General features: G+C 44.4%; 1 protein-coding gene across 2 annotated transcripts in view; it reads right to left on the bottom strand.

Annotated features, from left to right (window-relative positions):
• LOC104150953 (vascular endothelial growth factor receptor kdr-like) overlaps window positions 1-24,365 on the bottom strand; it is a 147,333-nt gene that overhangs the window by 98,326 nt on the left and 24,642 nt on the right. For both annotated transcript variants that reach the window (XM_068956592.1, XM_068956593.1), the window contains exons 2-3: window positions 8,319-8,415; window positions 4,073-4,284 (exon numbers count right to left, since the gene is read on the bottom strand). In XM_068956592.1, the coding sequence (XP_068812693.1) occupies window positions 4,073-4,284; window positions 8,319-8,415 (309 nt within the window). The remainder of the gene's footprint in view (window positions 1-4,072; window positions 4,285-8,318; window positions 8,416-24,365) is intronic.

Below are 24,365 nucleotides of genomic sequence, written 5' to 3'. Positions count from 1 at the left end.
TTTCCTAGACACTGTTTGGCAAGATATGACCAGCTCCAGTTAACTAGTGATAATGTCAAACAAGCTGCCGATAGCAGGAAGCAAAGCAGAATCTAGCTCATGCTCCTATTCCTGATGCATTGACTGAGGGGAGGAAAAAGATGCAACAAACCTGAGGCCATTACGGTGCAGAGCTAAGGACTGCGGGGGGAAATCGGAGCAAAAGCTGAGGCAGCATTTCAGATGGTACAGGGAACTCTTCCAGCTGACACCCTGAGGACTCTCTTACTTTGAAACAATTATTCTGCTGACAATACTTGTATTTCAAAGAGCTGAGCGCTGCAGGTCCCAACTTCTGTCTAGGCTGAGGCCTGGGGTGGTACTTTGGGAAGGTAGAGAAGATCTTTGCTTAGTTTGTTTTTTCTTGTCCTTGTTTTCCGCCTTCTCTAAGCCATGTTAAATTTTACACATGCCCTAGGAAACACTGTATATTGGACTACAAAAAAGACAGCCTGCACTTTGCTTTGGCACAGGAATCACAAAGGTTAAAACAAATGAATATGTTCGTCACAGGGAAGCATCTATTCAGCTGGGAAGGGCGATCGCAGGAGATAGGAGCAAGCAGCACTGCCTTTTGTCTAGCTGGCTTTGGCAGCTTTTGCAGTGGAAATGCCATTTACGTGAGCCTTTTTATCTGTGGGTTCCTACGCAGGCAACCAGTTTGCAGCAAGACTTGTCTCTACTGCTACTGGGGGACAGCTTGCTAGCCAGACACGTACAGTCTGTGCACTGAGGATGGGCTTTCTTGACTCACTCTGTTCTCTGGTAGCTGCCCAAGAGAGTCACTTGGCTGCTCTTTCAGTTCAGCAGTGCATGGTCATGTTCAACCAGACACTGTTTTGTTGCAGAGATTTTCCCTCAGAGTTGCAATGAAGTTAAACAATGAAGTTAAAAAAGTCCAACTATTTCTAATCCAGCCATAAGGTATATTGCATTTTCAACAAGGAGGTGAGCAACAGGAGAAGGGGGCTGTCTGCTTTTTAATTATGATCACTGGGCCTTGCAGCTGCAGCGGGAAGCAGAAAAGGCCTCGGGAACAATTATTCAGGATGAAGATCCTGAGTTCTCCCTCCCTCCAGACTGTCAGTGCGCAGCTGAGGCATGGAGGCTGACCCTGCCGCCATCGGGTCCCTTATGATCTGACTGATGTGCAGGGGGTCATGGCTCAATTGCACTGGGAGGGGAGAGCTGCTGAATGCCAGATTCTAACAGAGCTTAGACACTCCACCAGGGAGGCTGTAAAAACAGAAGCAAGCACAGGAAATAATAGCCAATAAGCAGGGCTTCCGATACAATCATGTTCTCATTTCAGTGTCAAGCAGCAGGCCAGGAATGAAGGGAAAAAATACCATTCCCTTTCCTTTTTTGGCAATAATGGCTTGTAACCTCAGAGGAACCTCCAGCCTTTAGAGACTGGCTCAACATTTTCTCACTCCACCTGGCTCAGCCATATAAACACCCTGCTGAGCACTCTCTCTCTCCACAAAATGTCCAGAGAGGTGTCTCTGGACCTCTCCTCTGCCTGGCACTCACAGGGAACTTAGTTTTTTCACTTGGAGACAGCTGATGGGTTTCTTAGGGATGGCCAGACAGTGTAGAGCCAAGTTCCTTAGAAAGGCATGTTTAAATACTGAAGAGACTCACAGGCACATTCTGAATGCCTTGCTCAAATCTGTAGGGCTCGCACTGGCCAACAGCTTTCTTGTCCTGGCAAAACAGCCTGTTGGTACTCAACAAATATATATAGGAACTGCAGGCAAAAAAGAGCATGCCCTATGGACAGCATCTATGCTGAGGAATATAAGGCTTTATTTCACCGGGGCTAAGCAGCTTCCTTGGACTGGCAGGCCGAATACCAGCAGACACTTGCAGGCTCACAGGTTAAACTGCTGCCCTAGAGCTCTGCTCGGTGGTGGGTAAGCAGCCCGCTCTGTAGGACATGTATTAGATGGTTCCCCACTGACCATCTTTTCTCACTAGTTCAGCTATGTAGTGGCATAGTCCCAGGTGGCTCATTTTTTGCCCACACTTCCCTCAATAACTTTTAAAGCATAGGAGTCTGGGTAAGAGTTTGTAGAGTGGGGAGAGCATATCACACAATGAAATTGCATCTGAGAGAGGAGAGTCTTTGAGGGTGCTTTAGCGAAAACAGTCATCTCTTGCTGTTTTTAAGGGGAACCTTGGCATAGCAGTCTCAGGCAAGCAAGAGGACATCCTGTGATTTTTTTTAGATTAGCAGTGTTCCAAGTCCTTCCATCGCCAGTAAGCGTTTCATAACTTGAGATATTTTCTTAAGGAAAATGCTCAGGTGGTCCCAAAAGATCCATAACATTTCCTGCACGTGCTCCCACCATAGAGTAATGAAGTCCTGGATAGCCAGCCTGGGCACTGAATCAGGACAGAGAATTGAGTTTTTCAATGCACTATTTCCTGTAGTTTAGGCATTGGGTTGGGTTAACAATATTAGATGTGGGGCATCTGAGCAGTGTGTAATGAGAAAAGGAAACAGCTCAGCACAAGAACTAGGGTGGATAAAGAAACCAGGGCTTAGAGTAACAAGGGAAAATAAGAAAAAGGAAATAGAAAGGGAGAAAAAAAAATGACTGCAGGAACTAACAAGTAACACCAAAAAGCTACTTTCCGATAAGAGGAAGACTTGCTGGGACAGCAGGATAAGGGCAGAAGAGGACTATTTTCAACAGAGATAGAAAGACAGGAAAATCTAATCCACATGAATCAAGCAGATGTGTTCACCTGGTAGTTCAGAAGTTAATTTAGCTGTGTGGGCATATAACAATCCCCTTAGGATGGACATCATGCCTCCTGATGGTTTCACCATAGTAAACAGCACCATGAGACGACTACTAGAGCTGGCTAGCTTAACTGGCTTAACTGTTTTCTGTAAGCAAATGATCTGATGAACTATTCAAACAATATCAGCCAAACTCCTTCCCTCTTTAGCTTTTGTTTTAAGAAGAGTTTTCAAACAATCACACTTTAGCAGTTACTGGAAAATTCACCCATTTGCATGAGTATTTGTGGGAAACTGAATAGTATCACTGTTCAGCACCAATGGAGTTTGTGTCATACCCTATTCAGGACACAAAAGGTGAGCTACTTTATCTGTCTACTGACAATCTGAACTTGGAAGATCCAGGATGACTCAACAGTGCAATAATGCATTTGTCAAGTAGATTTGAAAAAATATCAGAATTTTCCAGGAATAGTCTTTTAACAAAAATTCATATTATTGAAATTGTTGTTTAGGGTGTTATATTCACTTAACTGCAGAAGACCATGCTCATCTGAAGTTTCTGTTTCCGCATATTATTAGACCTGAACTCAATGAGTCTCACATACGGAGGAGAGGCAGCTCAAAGAAAACAAAAGTGAGCAAAGGGCCATTTTTCCCCAAATCCTTTCAAAATTTGTTATTTTTTAATAAGATATTTATAATACACTCATCCAGCTTTGCTAAGTATGTCTTTCAGATGTGGAGGACAGAACAGTATACCAATGTATAGGAGAGAGGAATTATGAAGAATGTCAGGGTGTTTCATGAACGAGGAGGAAGGGGAAGAGAGAGGATTCGGGTATTCAGAATGAATCTTAGGGAAAGCACTGTGATAGCGAGACCCGACCCTTTGGAGTAAAATAATTGATTCTTAAAAGGAAAAAAAAGCAAAAGGAGGTTTTAAAGAAGTCAGTGTATCAGTTATTCAGGACACAAAAGTAGATGGGACAATCTGGTTTGCAAGTCTTGGAATTAAGCAAGATAGGTATATTCCAGTTCTCATGTGTGTATCCCTGTGAATTCAGCTGCCAAGGAAACTCAGAATGTAATCCAGCCTCTTCAAAATGTCAAAGCTGCTGTTTGCTCCAACACTGGGTCAGTGGGGAGGTGGGGTTTGTTAATGTATCTGAACTGGATTGCCTGTTCTAGCTAGCACAGACCCAACAGTTAGCATAGCTTATATTCCCACTACCCAGGAAGGGGAAAAGCCCTAACAAGAAAACAAAATGAAGTTCTTACCTTTAACAAACACATAAATTTTGGCCATGAGATCCTCATTAGATGGGAAATCGTCATGAATGCAGGTGAAGTAACCAGTGTCATTTGCTGTGACCTTCCTGACAACAAGCATGCTGCAGCTTTGCCTCGTGTTATTACGGCAATTATTTATGTGCACCCTAGGGTCTTCTTTCTGGTCCTCCTTCAAAAGCCAGCTTACCGAAGGTGCTCCCCTGTCAACACAACACATGAACATTAAAGATGGGGTCATGATCTCAGACAAAACTTGGGCTTCCTTCTGGCCAACTCGTATCGATATTCCCAATGTTCATTCTCTTGCCATTTGGCAATGAATGAGAAAGGTTGTAGGGTGCTTGTGTTTCCAGCCAGAAGAAGGTAAGGTGGATCACCCCACACTCTTCCCCAGAGCAGTCTGTAGTAACTGTAGCAAGCTAATTCCTGGAGGGGAGTTTAATTTTTTTAGAGACATCCTGAACAGAAGCTTTTTTTTATAACACTATATTTTATAACAGTATGTATTTTTTATAACACTATATTTTCAGACATTAGAAATTACCAGATAAAATTATATGTTTCTTCCAAGCTGTGGACTTTGCATATTTTAACAGCTAAATTAACTTATACTTTCTTTCAACTTTAAGGCTGCATTGAGAGAGAACATTTATGTAACTTCTCATCACCTTTCTTCCTTTATCAGCAGTGACTGAATCTTGATTTTGTGAAGGGTCTGGAACTAATCAGATGACAGACCTTAGAATATCTGCTCAAGACACATTTTTTCTATTCACCTCGTCACTGTGGTCAGAACATAATGCTAGCAGGGCAGATACACCATTTCACCCACCTGACCTATTCGTTGTCTTATCTATGATCACAGCTAATGTCAAATACAATTCTACATAGTTCATCAACAAAAACAAAGTTCTTTTGATAACCTGTTGTGGAACTCAGAGAGAGCTTTCACCTGACCTAAGTTAGCTCAGTAACAGGCACTGGCTATGCTAGTCCCGTTGTATTAGAAACATCAGGACACACCATGGGAGCAGAAGCTCTTGGAGCTCTGTTCAGTGTGGGATGCACGTGGAGGGCTCTGGTCGAGTACTAGGTGCTCATGAGATGAAGATTATGGTCTTTCTGTAGGGGACTGGTTTTTGCTGGTCATTGTGGAAACTGTTCAAGTGTTGGGGGCAAGTCTTGGTGGATTCTTCTGGAGAAGCTCAGGTTTGTGTTAATATTAAAGGGGAGCAGTTTCTCTTTCCGTGTGTGCAGAGAGAGGCCACTCTGTTCAAAAGGACAGGGAGTTCACTCACCCCTTCTCAATGAATTCCCATTGACCCAGTGGCATTTGCTGAGCTGAGGAAGGAGGAGGAATCTCTAAAGTTCCCTGACTGAATATAGCCAGGGAGAAATCCAGCCTAGACACATCCATTCAGTATAGAGATGCTCATACTTTGTGCATCAACAAGCATGCAGTGTCAGATTTCCAGTTAGCTAGTAACTCTACTCTTTCTGGACCAGTTGCTTTCTAGTAGTGCAATAGGTGCAGCAAGGGAACGTGTTTGCCAGTAAACTCTCAGTGATACTTAAACAAACATCCTCTTGGCCCTCGTTTCTGCCCGTCCTTTTGTCGCCTTCCTGAAGATGATGCGGACATGGAGCTGAACTCTCGAGGTTATTCCCAGCACGTAGCTGAATGAGAGCACTGGGAAAAGTGTGAATATCCTTTCTGGTGAGCAGCCTCACCCTCGTTTTTGGATGCACTGTTGACTTGAAAAACCCCACCTCATCCGTCATACCAGCTTCCTGTCCTTCAGAGCGCTGAATTACTTTTTGATGGGGAAGTCCCTACCCCGTGCTCTGTCCCAACCTTACTAACGTCATTAATGACATAATGACCACCTCTGTCAAAAAATGGGACTCGTGGCCCTGAATAGAGCAATGCTGCTTCACATTCAAACTGTCAACACCCAGCGAGTGCTCAGGTACCTGCCCCTCTCCTGTCACCCAGTCTGTGCTCTACAGCCTGGTGTCTGTCAGGGATGGAAATCTGCAACAGTGGCTCTGCAGAACGGATAAGGGATTTCACACATCTATGTTTCCTTAAACGTGCCCACTTTTTCCGCCGGCATATTTTATCCAGGTGGAAGATGAAGACTTTGGCCTTTGCTTTGGGATTTTTATGCATCTGGTGGAGGGGAGTTGCAGCAGCAGCAGCAGCAGCAGCAGCAGTAGCTCTGGCCAGGCAGCCAAACATGAGGAAATCCTGGCCAAGAACCTCAGAAGAATGGAGTTTGAGGGAGAAGGGAAATTCACACAGAGTTACTTCAGCCTTCAACGGTGACCAGCTCTTTCTGCTCTCTTGTGCTGCACTCCACATAGCCCTAATGCTCCTTGGAAATAGGAATAACTTCAGAGTTCCCTTCTGGGCCAGTCTGGAGATAATCTGTGAGTGTGCAGGTGCTCATGTCTACGTGATTGACATTGGAAAACCTGATACAGGGGGAATCTCACACTCAAAATGCAGAAATCTCAATTCTAGCTTCTATTCCCAGCTGTTGTATGACGTGAGGCAAGTGACTGAACTGCTCTGGGCCTCTGTTCCCATGTTAACATGGAAGGTAATACTTTTTTACCTCTCAGGCCTGCTGAGGGGATTTATTGCTTCACATCCATGAAGCAGTTTGGGATCACTGCCAACACTACAGAAGTGTTAAAGACATAATAATAATTTCTTCATTCATTTCTTCATCTGGTGATATGAGAAAAATAGGATGTTCCTACAGATTAAAATGGCAATGGATGGAGAACTGCTGAAAAGTAGTGATTTAATTGGCCTGGAGCACCACACTGAACTCAAGTCCACATAACATGGTTTATGGAGCATTTAGATTTTAAAAGACAGTTTAAACTTTATTGCCATCACGCTTGCTGCTTGCCAAACTAAAAATATCATTGTAAGGTTAGTTTGACCTCATAAGCCACCCGGCTAGGTGCGGGTATTTGGAAAAAACTGTCTTACACCGCAGAAAACATCACAAGTGTATGCAGTATGAATCCACTTGCCTTCATTATAACACTGAATTAAATAGACTGGGACAAAAATCAGAAGGGGCATATGTTTCAGCATAAACTATAGCTTAGATTCAGCTTCCCACTATGTTGTCTTACTGTCTCACGTAACTTCTGTTGCAGAAACTAAACATGTACCGGCCATGGGTAACAGTCAAGCAGAGTTTGCCAGAAGGTGTAAAAAAAGTGCCTGTGCATTGGAGAGAGAGAGAAATCATGGATAGTTTGTACTACCTTAAACCTTCTCTCATACCACACTCTCTGAAGAAATTAAAAAAGCAACATCTCCCAGGAGCTTGGCGTATAAATCACGCTCAGAACAAGTGACACCTCCTTACATCACAGCCTGAGGCCTTTTGTGTGACTGAGCAAGCTAATGCATGTTCTGACACAGCAGAAAGTGCCCTGACTCTCTGCATTTACTACTCAGTTGCCTGCCGGTCAGCTGTGACCATACACTCTATATCCCACATTTCCAGAGGATCATCTCCCTGTAAACACAAGTCATATTACCAACATTTTGCATTTTCCTTACAGGGCTCGTTTTCACACACCGTGCCAAGAGTTGAAGAGCCTTCAAAATTTATGATCAACAGTCTGGTCTTTATGAGTCCTCGCTGTCTTTGATTTAAAGAATATGATCTGTTCAAACAGGTCAGGCCTTTGAATGTACACATACTAACTGCTGTTTATTTAACTGTCATCTCATAGGCTGGACAGTATTTGAGGTCAGGAAGTTTAAGTGCATATATACAGAATGGGCTGATTACATACGCTGGTGATCTTGTGTGTCGTTTACTTACGCACAGAGAGTGAAAGACTGATTTTAGTTATGCCGAATCTGAACCTATTTGCAGAGGAGGATTTTCCAGCCGTGTCCTTAAGTAAGATACATCCCCCTCCCTTAAGCCTTCCTGTGCGCTGACTCAGGAGTTTGTTTGCGTCCCTTTACGATGTACAGGATCCAGCCGAGCTGAATGCTGACTATATACTTGCCTCCCTGCTCTAATACAGCCTGTTAAATTCTACTTCACACAGAAATGCATGTGAGGAAAACAGCACCGGTTCCTAGATCATGCCTGTACCGCAATCTTTGCTCTCCCCTATCCAGAAGCTGCACTGTGCCAAGGTAATCAATACAACCAAGGATATCCAGCGCTGCTGGAGCAATCCTTACCTGCATTTTATTTTTAGGACGTCTCCTGGAGACAGGACAATGTAGTCTTTTGCAATGCTTAGTGCTGGTTTCTCAAAAAGTTCTTCTTCAGCAAGACCTGACCCAAATAAAAAAAGAAAGCATCATTAGGCAGGCTATTCAGTATGTTTGAACAGACACAACACTGCTGAGGAAAGCTTTTTGTTTTGTGAGTAGTTCCTAATTTGGGGGCCCGTACAAGGCTTTCATTTATACTGATGCAATTCAGTTGAGCTTAGAGTTACAAGGTACCTAGTGAGATCCCTTTAGTTTGTTTTTCTTTCCATTATTCATCTCTTTCTCTTCTAACATTGGCACCTGCATTTCTGCTGTCTCTCCTCCATTTATTCAGATCTGGCTGTACCACTGGAGTATTGCAATTTTAAGGCAATAAATTAGTTCTGAAAGGATGTTACACACATATAAAAGTGGTGGGAATCAAGTCTTTGGGAAATAATTTGATATATCGAGATTAGCAATGTTTAAATGCATAATATTTCAATCAATGGAAGAAGAGAAAAGAAAAATTCTGGGGAGGAACTCTTTTCCATTAATAACTATGAAGCAACTGCATATTCAAAGCAAAGCAAAGCAAAGCAAAGCAAAGCAAAGCAAAAGCCTGCCGTTTTCCAAAGCAATATCACAAATACTGCATTTGAACTAAATAGCAAGCTGCCTTATTTGAGGTCACTGTGGCTGTATACTGGTATAACGTTTCAAGGCAAATTTGCAGCAGTGTCTGGGACATGATCATCTGCGTTCGTGTGACAAGCATGGTCAGGACTCTAATGATGAAGGTCGGTAACGGTAGAGGTTGCTATCATCATCATCATCATCATCTCCTGGCTCAGGAGATGTCTTCTGAACAGTCCTATTTCCTAAGTCTCTGCAGCAGGAGGACAAGAACGCAAATACACAGTTTTACTCTGCTCCCCACTGCATTAATGGGCATTTAGCATAGTTTATGCATAAGCTGTTTCCAACCAGTGTGCGAACACTCTTACTACTCTGTGACAGATTTGAAAACCAAGGCACAAAAAAGCGATGTGACCTGCCTGACCTCTCACAGGTCATTTGCAGAGCCCGGAGAGCAGGTCGTATCTGCCGACACCAGCGTGGGGCTTTGGCTGGTGGACCAAGCTGCTGCTTTCTGTGCCTGAATTCAGCAGATTCAGCACTTTTGAGTCCTCCTGACAACCGACTTCAGCAAGTTTAACGTGAAACTGTCCTATATGAGAAGCATATCTGAGTGTGTATCTATGACGATATAATTTTCAGAGAGTGAGCTGAGAAGAAACAGAAGTGAGGTTGGCCAGCCTGGTTTGCTTGTCCAAACTCAAAGTAACATAATCAAGGAAAGGACAAAACAGGCTTAGATAAGCATCTCAGTTTCCAAAGCTATGACATTAAAGCCTTATGTTTTCTTTCCCCCTTGCTCTTCAAATCTATATCTTCTCCTTTGCCTTGAACTTGATAAGCCAGAAATCTTCAGCTGGGCTTACAACAGAGGCATTATTCTCAGCAGAATAGCAATGATAACATATCTAACAAAAAGAGAAACATGAGGGTTTAACTTTTCAGCTGCATGAAACAGTGATTTTTCTTGCCTCCCACCTCCCATCTCCTCTCATCTCCCTTTTAGTGGATTCAAGTGAAATGCTCTTCGCCTGGCATATTCGCTCAGTGAGGAGAGTGAATCACTCCCACTTTGGACAATCTGGTTTCTTCTGCGAGCCGTTCAAACTCCTATCAGAAACTCAGCACAGAACAGCTCATGGCAGCAGCTGCCCAAAGAGGACTCTGCCCAGAAACTGCGTTGCTAGATTCCTCTGAAGGCAGACTGACCCTTCTTACAGACCTCTAGCGAAGACTTTAAACGAGTCCTGACCATTGCGCGGGTATTGCCCGTACGCATACACACACGCACACGCGCGCACGCACGCACACACACACACACACACACACAGTTTTGCAAGACTGCTGATGCTGTAGGCATCCAGTGCTGTAGGCATCTGCTCCAGTGCCTGCTGCAGGATGAAGATGCCACGTTGGACTCTGGCCAACACAAGCTCCCTCCCTTGCATTCGCATTAGGTTATTTAGCACGGCCCTATCTAAAAACTGCCAGTGTATGTCATGCTGGGGGTACAAAATAACCACTGCATTCCCACCCCGCAGTTCCCCTAGTTCAGTAAGAAGTGCAGTTATTCCTAAGGATGTTCAGGGTGACACATGCAGGGCGCAGCATCACATTTAGTAAAGAACCAACCAAAGAAAACTCGAACCCCACAGGAGGACACACTAGCCGGCAAGTATATCCTTGCACTCGACTCAGAGGTCCCTCAGGTTTCTGGAAGCAGCCAGGTCACATGGAGCATGGCCTGAGTTTTGGCATGTTTTTATCCCACTGCACTGGGATATTTCAATCTCTTAAGCCCATGTGCTGCTCTTTGCGATAACAATCCAAAAAACAGCCAGTAGCTTTGGAAATGTTTTTCAAGTATCATTTCATTAGCTAGCTAAGGGTTATTTTGGTCTCGTGTAGCTCTCCGAGAACATAGCTACTACCAAGATACACTCTGGGCTGTTTACGTTGTGATTTCAGCCAGGTGCTGCCTTGACTTAGAAAATCCCGGTCTTTGTAATAATCTTTTATTTGGTTCCTCTTGTGCCTTCAATTGTTCTTAGGGCTTATGGGGGCTTAGCTGCTGTCTTGAGCTGGCCTTTGGAACAGGGCTGAATTTTACTTCTCGTCAGCGAGTGTGACACCATCCGAGGGGTCTGGAGTGCAGTGCCGGGCAGCTGCCATTAGACCCGAGCTGCTATTGGGACCGGAGAGCAAAGCAGTCTGCTTTATAACATTTGAGGCTGCTTTTTATAAAAGAAAGAAAAGTATTTTTCAATTACTCTGTTTATATTTCTGAGCTCCTTCTTTCACAAAGTTTGTTTTGGCCTCAGGAGCTGAAGAAAAGAATAAGCAAAGGGTAATTTCAGTGCTTTTCTACCCCGTGGAGGGCAAGGGGAAAAAAATTCCTCTGCTGCACACCCATCTGATCGCTGCTGCCAGGTGGCAGAGGGATTTTATAAACACAGCGTGCGCCCTTTCTGCCATGCCAGAGCCAAAGCCAAGTGGACGGAAAGAAAAAAAAGTTCTAAGGCCAAACTGAGACAGCGCCGGGGGAAAAGGTTAGGCTGTGCTCGGTCAGCACAGCCGAATGCCAAAACCAGCAGGATGACACTGCACAAAATTTGTATCCCCTCCCGTGGTCCCTTTAGAGCTGGCCTTCATTTTCGGAGGCAAAGCCGGACAGCCCCAGGGCTTGTTGGATGAGAGGAAAGGGAGCTGCTCCACCGGAGTATTTGTTTTATATATTTGAGGAGCCTCACGGCTTTGAGGAGGCATTAGGGCTCTGAAAGCGACTTCCTGCAGAGAGGAGCAGGCATGTAGGCTACCTCATACTTGGCAGCGCGCACCCTTGTTTTCCACAACTACTGCACCCTAACATTTGTTTAGGATTGGATTCTTACTCGCACTGGTCAGTGGTGCCAGGGGAACCTGTGCTGGAGCGAGATACTGTTTAGCTTGTACAAAGACTTGAGTCTTCTGGGACGTTATGGGCAGGTCTTGTACTTGCTGGTAAGCTCTTGATTACAAGAGTTGCGAAACGAAGGCAGGTACAGTCCAGTTCTGGGATGAGCAGATTTAACCCAATGTTGCCTTCTATGGAAAAGCATTTTTTAAAAAATACGCCATGTAGCTGAGGTACGATGCTTTTCCTTTTTCTTAATAAGCTACTTGAATGCTCACCATTTACACATATTTCGTTTCTGTTTCACGACTTTAATCAGTGCTCCAGCACGTCTCAAAAAAAGTTTTTACAGCTACTGTGCACATTCTGTAAAACCTGTCAGACTTGAAGGACATCCTCTGAGGTAGCACTCTGGTTCCCCAATAAACCTACAACCTGCTCAGGGTGAGGTGGGAGATCCATGCTGCTGGCCAGAGTCCCGCTGAAGCTAGTGCAGTCTGCTTGCCCAGCTCAAATTACAACATCTGGGCCTAAAATAACATTCTCCCCTTCCCTGCTAAATAATTTTGATCCTGCTCTAGGGCTACAAGGGTCATAAAATTAAAAACAAGTACTCACGCCAACCATGTCATTACCATAGCAAAGCTCTCCAGAGGAGCAAACAGCTAGACAGGCTCTGCTCTGCAGAAAGATGCAGAAAAGCAATAGGGACCAGCATCAGCAGGACGGCTGTGCCTGCCGTTTTCTTTGTGAAGCTGACACTGCCGTATGAGCATCCATCCTTAGACGCTCTGGGGTGGTTTGGGATAAGAAGCTTGAGAGAGAATGTTGCAGAATTAGCACAGAGCCCATTGTCTCCTGCAGAGCTATACACAGGTCTGAGCACAACAAGCCCTCTGTAAAGCAAGGGAGAAAGACTAGTTCCTCCTGAGAAGTGACTTGGAGCACCTCCTGTTAGGTTCTTGCCCTCAAAAACTTGTTGCCAAAGCCAGTTGACTACGATGAGACTCAAGAGCTTAGCGTTACCAGGCTAAAGATAGAAAGGTCTCATGAATGAGGCCCTGCACTGAAGGTCTGTTTTGACTCAGGGCAGTTTTTAGGGGCTATTTCCAAGAATTTATTCTTACCTTTAGTTTAGCCTTTATCATTCTTCTCTGGACAGGAAACCCCAAACCCATCACCTCTACCCAAATCCTTGGGAGAGAAATGTGAAGAGTTGACTGATACATTATCCAGAGAAGAAAAGTATATTTAAAACCTTTTCTCCTGTGATGAGCTGATTTTGTAGCACAGCCAGCCTTAAACATGGGAAGATCCCCAGGCAGAGGGTAATGTGTGACCTCCCTCACCGCTCTGTCAGATGACTTCTAGCTCTATCTCACTTGGCTGAGGGAGATCCCTCCCACACTAAGCTAATGTCTGATTGTTCATGCTAGCCCCATTGCTAAGCATGGATTAAAAACTATTTTTAACCTCGGTTTCTTATTGTAACAGTCTTCCTTCGAGCATCCTCTAGGCGCTGTTAACTACCCAGTAGCTATCCTGAAAAGAGTGCTCACAAATGCTTGCTGAGGCTGAAAGTATCTAGGTATCGTATATAGGGACAGCTAATGTCAGTGTGATATCTGATTAAGGGATCCACATATCACTTTTGGGCACTGCAGCACACAGAGGAGGGGAAAGCTGAAAGAACAGTATCAAAGAGCACCTAACCTCTGCATCAGCTGACAATGAAATAATGACTAGTCAAACAGGAGACCCCTGGGTTGACGGCTAAACGAAGCAGGTTCGACTAAGGCCCTGATTCCACAAGGACTTGTGCACACAGATAGCTTTATGCACGTGACTGAACTCCGGGGACCATTCATGTATGTAAAGTCACTCTTGTGCCTAGATGTGGGCCCTGGGACACATCGGGCCCCACTAGAAAGGACTGGAAGTCAGAGTTTTAGAGCTGATTTTAGTAGGGGAAGGGGAGGCATCCAAACACAATATTTAAAAAGTATTTCTTCTTTGCAGGCAATAGATTGGGAATGCTTTTAACTGCAATCCATGCTTACCTTCAAGCAACTCTTGTGCAAAACCTAAAAGTATTTTTGAAAGTTAGAGGCTAGATCAAGAACATAATTGTGCTCTGAAAACACTCCGTGGAATCAATGGGGGCCGTATAAATGGCATGCTCGATCCTGGTCACCAATAACATGGATTCTGCAGATGAAGACTCGTTCCTCTGCAGGTGAACCTGCCAGGCAATGCTACCTGCCAGGGAAGAGCTGCTGACAGCTCCGTCTCTCCCAACTGCTTTGTGTCTGCAGCACTAAACGACGTGAAGGAGAGACAGCAGCCTCTCCTCTGAGATGCCACGGTATCTAATCCCGAGCACACAGCGTGAGCACATCTGAGAAATGAACAGGTGCTGGTTTTAAAAGGAGATTTTTATGAGTTTATCCTCAAGGAAATTCTGTTTTCACTGCAATTAAAAAGTTGAAGGATTCAGTGAAAAACTGTGTGTTTCAACCAATGGCCTGTAATCATTTAAGGATTTATTTGAAGGTCACCCCCTATGAAAAGAGAAGACAGAGCAGCACTGCCAGCATTATGGTAGCACAAGCCTCGAAATATTTGGTGTGCTTATTAAGTCTTCAGCTCCTATAATCAGCTTTCACTTTTTATAGTTGAGTAAATTTCTATCACTTTAAAAGCTTAAAAAGACAGCAGAAAGCAACGGAAAAGAGTCACCTTCCCCCTTTTTTTGTTGCAGCTTTGGGTGGCAGAGGGGCATATGATTTTTGATTCCACTAGACTCAGGTATTGACACTGATAAAATGTCTTATGGTCTCTGTTCAAAATGTACATTTTTCCAAATGAAATGTTATTGCTGGCATTGACCTTCCCACCAAAGAAGAAGGGATGCTCTTGTGGTGAAGATCCTGGCTGTAAGTCAGGAACAAACCTCTCAAATTTCTTCTTTTCTACCAGCTAGTGAGTGCTATGTGAGACCACCTGATAGGTCCGAGCAAAAACAGGGGGCAAAGGGAATGGGAAAGGGGGAAGGGGTTGCTTCAAAGGGGTTGTTTGAAGGCAGCTCACCCTCTAGACCTAATGCAGTTTGATTGTCTCTCTCCCATTTCATGATTTGCTCATGGAGTTAATTCTGATCAGGTCACTTGCTCTCCCAAGCCTCAATTCTCTATCTGCATATTGAGGTTAATAACTTAACTTGTCCATTAAGATCTAAATCGTTCATCTTTTCCTACGCATCTGTACAGTGCTTAATGTACGGGGGCTGTGACCTCCTCCTCAGGTGCTGATACAGCCCAAAGCCCTGTTTATTCCCCAGTGAACTATTTTTCTAGAGGAGGAGACGAGTAAGGGTTTAGACTCTCTCTGCCCTATTCCCATGCAAGGTGGGAATGACACTTTAGCAAGTGCTCTATGTTGCCCAAAGAGGTTGTGGAGTCTTCCTCCTTGGAGATATTTAAAACCCAATTGGAGATGGTCCTCAGCAATTTGCTCGGGGTGACCCTGCATGAACAGGGTGGGTTGGACCAGATGATCTCCAGAAGTCTCTTCCAAACCCAACTATTCTGTGAGGCTGGTAACCAAGCTATTCTCCACATACCCAGACTGGATATCTTGTTTACGTGGCACTTCCATGATAATTGCAAAGCTGAGAAAAATCACCCAAAGGCAACGGACAAAATAAAATTCAAGAGAGCTCTGCCACCTTTGCTGAGGAAACCAAACCATGCAGAGATGCAAGAACAGGTCACCAGCAAGCTGATGGACTCTCCACACAGATGCCACCAAAAACAAGCAGAGAAAGCACATTCGTTTATAGCTCTGTTGGAGCAATCACAATTGCAGAGCCGAATACAATGAAAGCAGATGTTTAATCACCTCCAAGAAGTAGGCCTGACTGTAATAGGGGAAAAACAATCACCCTGAAAAGCCTGTCTTTGGAAAATGTATGCGCTCCAGATCTGCCAGGGAAGTCAAGTGCTTACCAACTCATGCTATGTGGGCAGCTTGCTTCTAGCTGCTGCTGCCCAGGGACCTGGACGTCACTATCATTTGCTCATTGATCCATCTGCCTCCTTTCTGCTAGCTAGGCCTGTGGAGGGAATTGGCCACATAAGCAAGTTGTCCAAAGCTCAATATATCTTTCTGGGAGAATTCCTCCCTTCGGACAGCAAACTGACGAATGAAAGGATGTTATTGGTACAGCCTTGGCGACTGGCACGCTTAAAGCTTTTTGCATCCCTGGGTTGCACTGCAGCGTGGGGAATGTACCTGCCACAAAGCTGTGTTTGACCTTCCAGGACAGGAATGCAGGAGAGCCACCTACGGTACTGCTGAATGCTGCAAGCACCTCGCACAGCTCTGCAGGACGTGAAGGGGCAAGAGCAAAGCACAAGATTGACCCGGAAACCAGCTACTGAGAGATGAAGCACCTGGGAGCATGCTCTCCTGCTAGCTTTTGCAAGTTGTACACATCAGTTAGGCAAGAAAGGCAAAGAACAAACGAAAGGGATGCATCAGCAGCTTTTGCCGAAACTGTCTCCCTGGCCTACACTGCAGTTATTTAGGCAAAATAATTTTTAAGGAAAATGGTTCGGCAACTTTTTAAAGATTTTTCTGTTGTCTTTGTTTGGTTTAGGGGAATGGTTGCAAGAATCATATCTTTCTGTTGCTTCCCACCCAGAAATAACCAGAAATTCCCCAAAACAGTTCTGTGACAGCAATGCTATGTGTGGGAACATAACTGGTCCGGTAGACCAGAGTCAGAGCTTCCATTCCTACAAAGCTTAACAAGCTCATCCAAAACTGAATTAGCAATCACAAACTCATCTGGAGAGACGGCTAATAGTCTCCCAGGGCATTCTAGTGCTAGTGTTAACCCAAGAGGAGTATCTGCTGGCAAAGCAACAGGCTTCATGGTTTTGTTGATTTTCCAAGCTAGTATTTGTTTAGCTGATTCATGAGAAAGGGGAGTAGTTCACACCCGTTCTTGTTCTCTGCCCTCCACAAATAAAAGTTTTGTGTAGCTCAGCCAGGAGACAGTAGTTTGGGTGTAAATGTTCCTGGTGACAACAACAAAAAATTAAATCATTAGTCTCAAGTGGAGGAGACATCTACCCTAGCACAGTAAAAACAACTGCTAAGTAGAGCAAGTGTTTAAAGATAAGATAAGACTTTGGCCTTTCTCTTGGGATTTGTTCCTGCAAGGCTTTTCCTTGCCCATAGATGCATCAGCATTTCCTGGTGAAGTGGCACAGGGTAGCTCTGGTTTCCTTCTGTAATCAACAGAAAGCCTTCAGCAAGGTCACCTGATTGCTCTGTGTGCTGACACTTAGAAATCTCATGTTAATTAACAAGAATTTTACTCTGTTTTTCTGTGTTCAAAATATAACCTTTGGATTTTGACAACACCTGCTCAAAGGCAACTCCCTGACCATGCGATGCTATGTGCTTTCTTGGTTCTCCATCATATGGATCACTGTATCAGTTGCAGATTTATGGAAAGAGGCCACAGAAAGCAACTCTAGGTCAAAATTGTTTGGTCTTTAGCGGCAGCAGCTCATTAATCAGAGCATTGTTTTCTCTCCGACACAGCAGAGTGTACAGTCCTAAAGAATGTCAGAGATATCACTGCCCAGTGCCTACACTGGGTTATGTAGAGAGGGGACACGTCCTTTCTTTGTAACTGTATGACAAGCCCAGGATTTAGATCTACAGCCATAAAATAAACATGAGATCTGGGAAAGGAGGTGGCAACATCTGCTATCATCTGCCATGCACTCAAGCACAGTTTAAAGTATTTAGGAAATGCAGTAATCTCATGTCAATGGAAAAAAGGCTGGGAATGTTATTTCTTGATCCAAATGATGGCAATTCCTCTGGGAAAGAGGAGACCTGGCACGTCTCCATGATTATCAAATATGTAGACCCGGTGGGAGAGAACGAGAGAGAGAAAAAAAGAGACCATGCTCTGTGCTGAAGGCTTTAGGGGGAAAAAAAACAACAAAAAATGTGGGGTATGAAACTGTCTTTGCCTCTCCCCCAGCATGGTGTCCTGAGAAAAAGTTTTAGGGTTACAGCTACAAGTGTTTCCAATGATTCCCAGACAGGATTACTTCACAGGAGCTCCAGACATAGCTTTCATTCTTACTTGACTTGACCATACTGAAGAAAGGGTACATTCTTCAGACAAGGCTTCTAGTCCAAGGAGGAACAAGGACACGTGTTAATCACTAGCAGGGGGACCAGCCAGCGCAAGAGCCTGCCCTGCCTCTCCAGTCTTGGGGTTTGGCCCCAAATCCCTGGAGGTCAACAGGGATCTTTCCATTACCAACCATCTGAAAGAAGTCCTAGGAAGGTTTAGGCAGGATTTCACACTCCACCATCACAGTGCAATCTTAGTGACCTGCCTTCAGTCACTGCAATCCACCACAACATATATTCTGCCTGCCCTTCAACTCTTTCCACAGGACTCCACAAATGAGGACTTACTGCTATTCCATCTTCAGACACAATCTATCACCGATCTGCAAGTGAATCTGGCCCAGATTTGTCCCCTTCCTCCAGAGCACTGGCTAATAAAATGGCAAGGCAAAAGACTGTCGAGATGGGTCTCCACTGGATCTTTTCTAGGCCTTCCTATGTCACTGTGTCAACTCAGAATTGTCACCACAGGTGAATTCCTGGCAGCCCATTTGTGTGTTCATGGATAGATCATTTTACTGCATGCCAGCCCAACACTTCTTCATAGCTACAGACAGTAAACCACGGACCAGCTTATGATTCCAGCTTGTCAAAACACTATATTCATCCCTTTAATCTAATCAGAATTCCTCTACGCAGGCTAATTTGTATGCAGTGAGTTTTGGATGCTAAGGAAGGAATGTTTTAAAACTCCTTTAATTAAATTACCTTGTTATTTTGTGTAGCTATCATCAGATTAGCTCATTTATCATAGGTGACCTGAGGTTGAAAAGTCAACAGCAGTAATTCACAGACTTCACGTGTGTCATTCAGCGCAGCCCTAAACACTGTGCTCACTCACATATCAATGGCATTGAATTTGGCACCTCTCTCATATTTCTTTCAAACTTATTTGTTTCATACAGCTGCAAATAATGAAAGCAATTGTTGCACTGACTCTGTTCCAAGAACCATTCCCCAACCTGCTCATGTGCGCAGCAAGAATCAGTCACTATTGAAAACTATCTTGATATAAGCCAGGACCTCTCGTGAAAGAAAAAATAGCAAATCTCCATTGATGCAAGCAATGATTTCTGTCCTGTTCCTACCCCGTTTAACATTTATGCTGGACTTTTAACCTGCAGTGAAGCGGCTTTCATTACTCTGGATAAGACTAAAGATTTTTAAGCTGGGTTTTTCATTAAAGAGAATGGACTTTTTTAGGTTAGAGCACTGGTAGAAAAGGTTTCTAATAGGTCTTCTCTTCTATATAGTTTTATACTTTTCTAATCTTTCAATACTGAAGAGACAATAACCACTAGATTCCCCCAAAACCCCAGTAATTTTCTTTTCAGTGTGGATATGAAATGGTAATAGGTCTTTACTTGTCAATCATGACGTTATTACACACTTTTGGCAGACTGGAAATACATACAGTGGTTCCTTCAGCACAATAGCATTTCCCGGAGAGGGAACACAGGGCACCAAGGCAAAATTAAAGCTACCTGCAGGTCACTCTGTTGACAAGGCAGATGAGAGAGACAGTGTGATGGGGTTTATTCTTCTGAAAGCAAGAAGCTGCCTTTAGTTTAGCGTTTGGGGGACAAGGCAGTAGCCTGTATACTCACCAGTTAATAATTCATCCCTACAGCCAGTAGAGGTCAGACTTTAAACTGGCAACATGTAATATTAAGGAAGGCTTTCCCGTACACGCCTGAAAAGATGCTTACAGGAGAGGCCATCAGGGTGAAATGAAATTTTTGACAGATGTCAATAAAGTAATTCTCATTTCACACAGGCTGAACATCTGACCTGGTATCTGGTCCTGCAGGCACCCAAAGCATACTGCTATATTTGTAAATCTAATCTAGTCCCCATCATCTTTAAAGTATAATCATGAAACAGCCTTCAATAATAATTTATAGCGGTCAAACTTGTTTTTGAAGAGGAGGTCTGATATCTTGGAGGCCTGGGAAATGACACTCACAGAAATCAGAAACCAACAGAAACCAATCAGAAGAAGGGAAAATGACAGTCTCTCAAGTTAGAGAGGCTGGTAAGTTAAGTTTCACTTGGCCATAGCACGCGTATTAAAGTACTGGCCAGTATTTACCCAAAATAATCCCTAAACTAATATGATCACACTGGACTTATATAGATACATTTATATGTATAAACATATAGCATATATTTACATAGCTGTTAAGGGATCATAACTTTTAAATTAACCGGACCTGGCTATTGAAGTTCTAAGCCAGAACATGCATTAACAGAGATATTTTGCATGCGATGTAGGGTAATATTAAACATGCAATATGGTATTTCAAACTACTGAGTCAATTCAAATACTGTACTGTAAGTCAGTGTACTCCTTTGACAATACGATCTGATGAAATTCATCCTAAGAGAAAGAGTTTGGAAAAGTGTAAGAGGTGTTGACATGCTGTGAGAGGAAGAGGAGAGAGAAGTTATGAAATCCCTGCAACCCTAGCTCAGGAAAAAGCGTGTTTCCACAAATGCAGTGCAAGGACTCTGACAGCAATGAGCCTCTGCCTGCGCATGTCAAATGGGAAGAGGCTTCCCACGTACTCCCCTCTTCTACCGTCTGCAGACTAAATTGGTGGCTCCCAAGCCTTCTTGTTTTGTCTGCCACTTTCTTGTAAGATCTCCTGAACTAGGTATAGCATATCCTTAACCACTGTACAGTATAGAATGGCCTTGATAAGATCCGAAAAAAGATGTAATGAGCCCAGTCCATGGGAATTATCAGGATAGGCCATGTGGATCCGTTCTAGATCCTGTCTTTCCTTCCGGAAATCTTTGTACACGGAAATGATTTGTTTGCAGTGATTTGAGTCAGTAGAGCCGGATGAGGCTTAAGAGGGAGACTGAGTAACACAGACCTTCATTTGTTAGGGGTCTGTGAAAACTGCGCCTCGATAAGGCCAACACATTCCTAAACTCAGTAGGTGGCATGAACCTTCAATGAACACGCAGTTGAGTGAGGAAACCTGTCCAGTGGCAAGCCAAGAATAAGGAAACCTGTCCCTGCCTTGAGGCTGGTGGCTCAACTCCACTGAAGATGAAAATCTTTCAGTGCTACGGAGATTTTTAAGAAAATTGGAGTTGCATGTTGCGAATTATTATTTTACAGTATCATTTTCTCTGCGTTCTTTGATGTTCAGTCAGATATCAATTGCCCAAACCTAAATAAGGGAATACTTAAGTTACTAAGTATAAGCATTTGGATCTCAGTTTTGTATGTTGAATTTGACATCTCAGGTGTCAAGGGTTATTCATACAGAGAATTTTGGCTCAGCTTCTTAAAATTGTTTTGCTGCTTTTCCATATCTCAGGCAAAAATGTCACTGCTGTTCAAATACCCACCCTTCTGCCACTAATCTTTTTTTTCACCTAACGCTGCCACTTTGTCTAAACCTGAAGACCCAGAGCCCTCTGGCTTGATCTGATGCTAGTTTCTTGCGCACACATTGTAAGATGCTACCAAAATAAATTTTTTTGTAAATGAAAGTGCTTAACAAGAGGGGTTGGAATCATGGGACATCTGATACCAAGGGCAGCTATTTATCTGCTTTTGCTGTTGCAAGTGGTAAGTGTCTAGGGAGAGAAAAGAAAATCTTCCCGAGGTTGAGTTATATCAGCCTATGCAATTCATCTCCCAAAGGAAGCAATGATGCCAGCCCTATCTTTAGGAATATTTAAAATTAGACCAGATAAAGCGCTAGGAGATGTCCTTCAGAAAACATTTGCTGGTGACCTACAAGAAGCAATCTCTAAGTGCTGCCACATTTAGGGCAGTGTTAGTGCCATGCTGTTCTGCTCAGACGGTCTACCAGGGTCTGACCTGGTTAACAGGTCCCTTCCCATTCCAGACTTCTTTGGTACTACCTCAACACTGATGAGATTCAAAGGCAGAGTGGTTGTTCTCAGATGTGGAGTCAACAGCGCCCATAAACTAGACCTCAGAACGGGGCTGTGGCTGTTGTTGATGAACTGCAAGAGCTGACGGAGGAATCTGGATGAGGTACTGCTGAACGATAAGTTCAACTTATTCATCAGTGACTCGGACGAAGGGACAGAGTGCACCCTCAGCAAGTTTGCTGATGATGCTAAACTAGGAGGAGTGGCTGACACACCAGAAGGCTGTGCTGCCATTCAGAGGGACCTGGACAGGCTGGAGAGATGGGCAGAGGAATCTCATGAAATTCAACAAGGGGAAGCGCAGAGTCCTGCACCTAGGGAGCAATAACCCCATGCACCAGTACAGGCTGGGGGCTGACCTGCTGGAAAGCAGCTCTGTGGAGAAGGACCTGGGAGTTGTGCTAGATAAGTTGACCATGAGCCAGCAATGTGTCCTTGTGGCAAAGAAGGCCAATAGTATTCTGGGTTGCATTAGGCGGAGTGTTGCCAGCAGGTCGAGAGAAGTGATCCTTTTCCTCAACTCAGCCCTGGTGAGGCCGCACCTGGAGTACTGTGTCCAGTTCTGGCTCCCCGGTACAAGAGAGACATGGAGCTCCTGGAGCAAGTCCACAAAGGGCTACGAAGATGATTAAGGGACTGGAGCATCTGTCACATGAGGAAAGGCTGAGGGAGCTGGGACTGTTCAGCCTGGAGAAGAGAAGACTGAGGGGGAATCTCATCAATGTGTATAGGTATCTGAAGGGAGGGTGTCAAGAGGATGGGGCTCAGTGGTAAAAGACTCAGTGGTACCCAGTGATAGGACAAGATGCAATGAGCACAACCTGAAACACAGGAAGTTCTGCCTGAACATGAGGAAAAACTTATTTACTTTGAGGGTGACAGCACTGGAACGGGTTGCCCAGAGGCTGTGGAGTTTCCATCCTTGGAGATATTCAAAAGTTGTATGGAAACAATCCTGGGCAATGTGCTCTAGAGGACCCTGCTGGAGCAGGGAGGTTGGACTAGATGATCTCCAGAGGTCCTTTCCAACCTCAACCATTCTGTGCTTCTGTGATTCTGTAATAAGAGGGTGGCTCACAAACAACCTCTGACCCTGCTCCATAGCTGACTGCCAGTGTTGCCAGCAAGCATGTTGCATGCCTGCTGACCACCGAATGGATTAGCAGCTCAAAAAGACAGCCTCTTCTCTCAGACCACATGCCCCAAGGCTTCCTACTTGGAGCCTTTGGGTCATTTGATCCTGGGAGGTGAGCGGTTGGGGGCTTGAGGCACCTCTGTGTCAGCATGCTTTTGCTAAACTTCTGGACATCCTCCCACCTCCATGCAGCCTGCTCTCCCTGGCCGGTGCAAAGTAGGCACTCCCCCATCACCACCCTGCTGCCTCATGCTGTGCTGGTGGGGTTGTGTAAGCAGCATCACACAGACCCCGGTGGAAACTGGGTAATACGTAATCTCAGGCCTTCTGCACAGTGGTGAATTCCTTCCCGCCCCCCCCATCCTGCTCCAGCTCTCTTTTCTAGGAAAACTTAAGTGGTATGGAAACACTTCTTTGTAAAGAACATCTGCGTCCCCCAGTGTGATGAATCACTCACCTGCAGCAGGCACAGGCCAAGGGAGGGCCACGAGAGGGCTGGAGACAAAATCAGGATGGGGAAGGTGGATGGTTACAGTGAGGCAGAACAAAACTGCACCCACAGTTAGCATTAGCCAAGTGCGGCTCGTGTTGTTTTTACCATTGTTCCTCAACCTAAAAATACAGAAGCAAATGAGCCAGCCCCTCCTGAGATTAGCTCAATTAAGCGTCCACACCGAGCAGAGATGGATTTGATCGAACTGCAAGGTTCATACGTGTCACAGCTGGGCAAAAGCTAAGTGGCAGTAAAATCTGCTCAGAGGGTAATTACTTTGTTTTCTCCCTTTTTTTAACTTTTCCCATTAAGAAGAAATGGGCTGAAATCAGCTTTGGACTTGACACCGGAATCTGTTTTTGATCAACTCTGTGTTCCACTTCTGTCTGTTTTGTCTGTGTGACTCTCAGGAGGTTTTACTTTTTTTTTTTTTTGGTTTGTTCTGAAGGGTGGGAGGTTGCTATTTCGGGAGATGAGATAAAAGTTGTTTGATTGAGATGGACAGAGAGAACCTAATGATCACCTTAAAAACCAATTGCAGTTTCGGTTACGTTTCCTCAGCCTCAAGTGATGTTATGTTATCTCTTGCCTGCAACCTCCCTGTGTAGTTTGGCCTAAGTAGGTCTGGAAGGTGGTTTCCTCACTGGTTTGCATTAAGCTGGAAAGTACCAGTCAGGCCCAGGGAACTGGCTGCAAATCATTTGTGAAATCCTTCTTAATGACAAA

The sequence above is a fragment of the Struthio camelus genome, chromosome 11 (assembly GCF_040807025.1).
Source record: "Struthio camelus isolate bStrCam1 chromosome 11, bStrCam1.hap1, whole genome shotgun sequence".
Taxonomy (NCBI): Eukaryota; Metazoa; Chordata; class Aves; order Struthioniformes; family Struthionidae; genus Struthio; species Struthio camelus.
The sequence above is the reverse complement of the archived record's forward strand: the minus strand, read 5'-3'. Positions and strand labels throughout refer to the sequence as shown.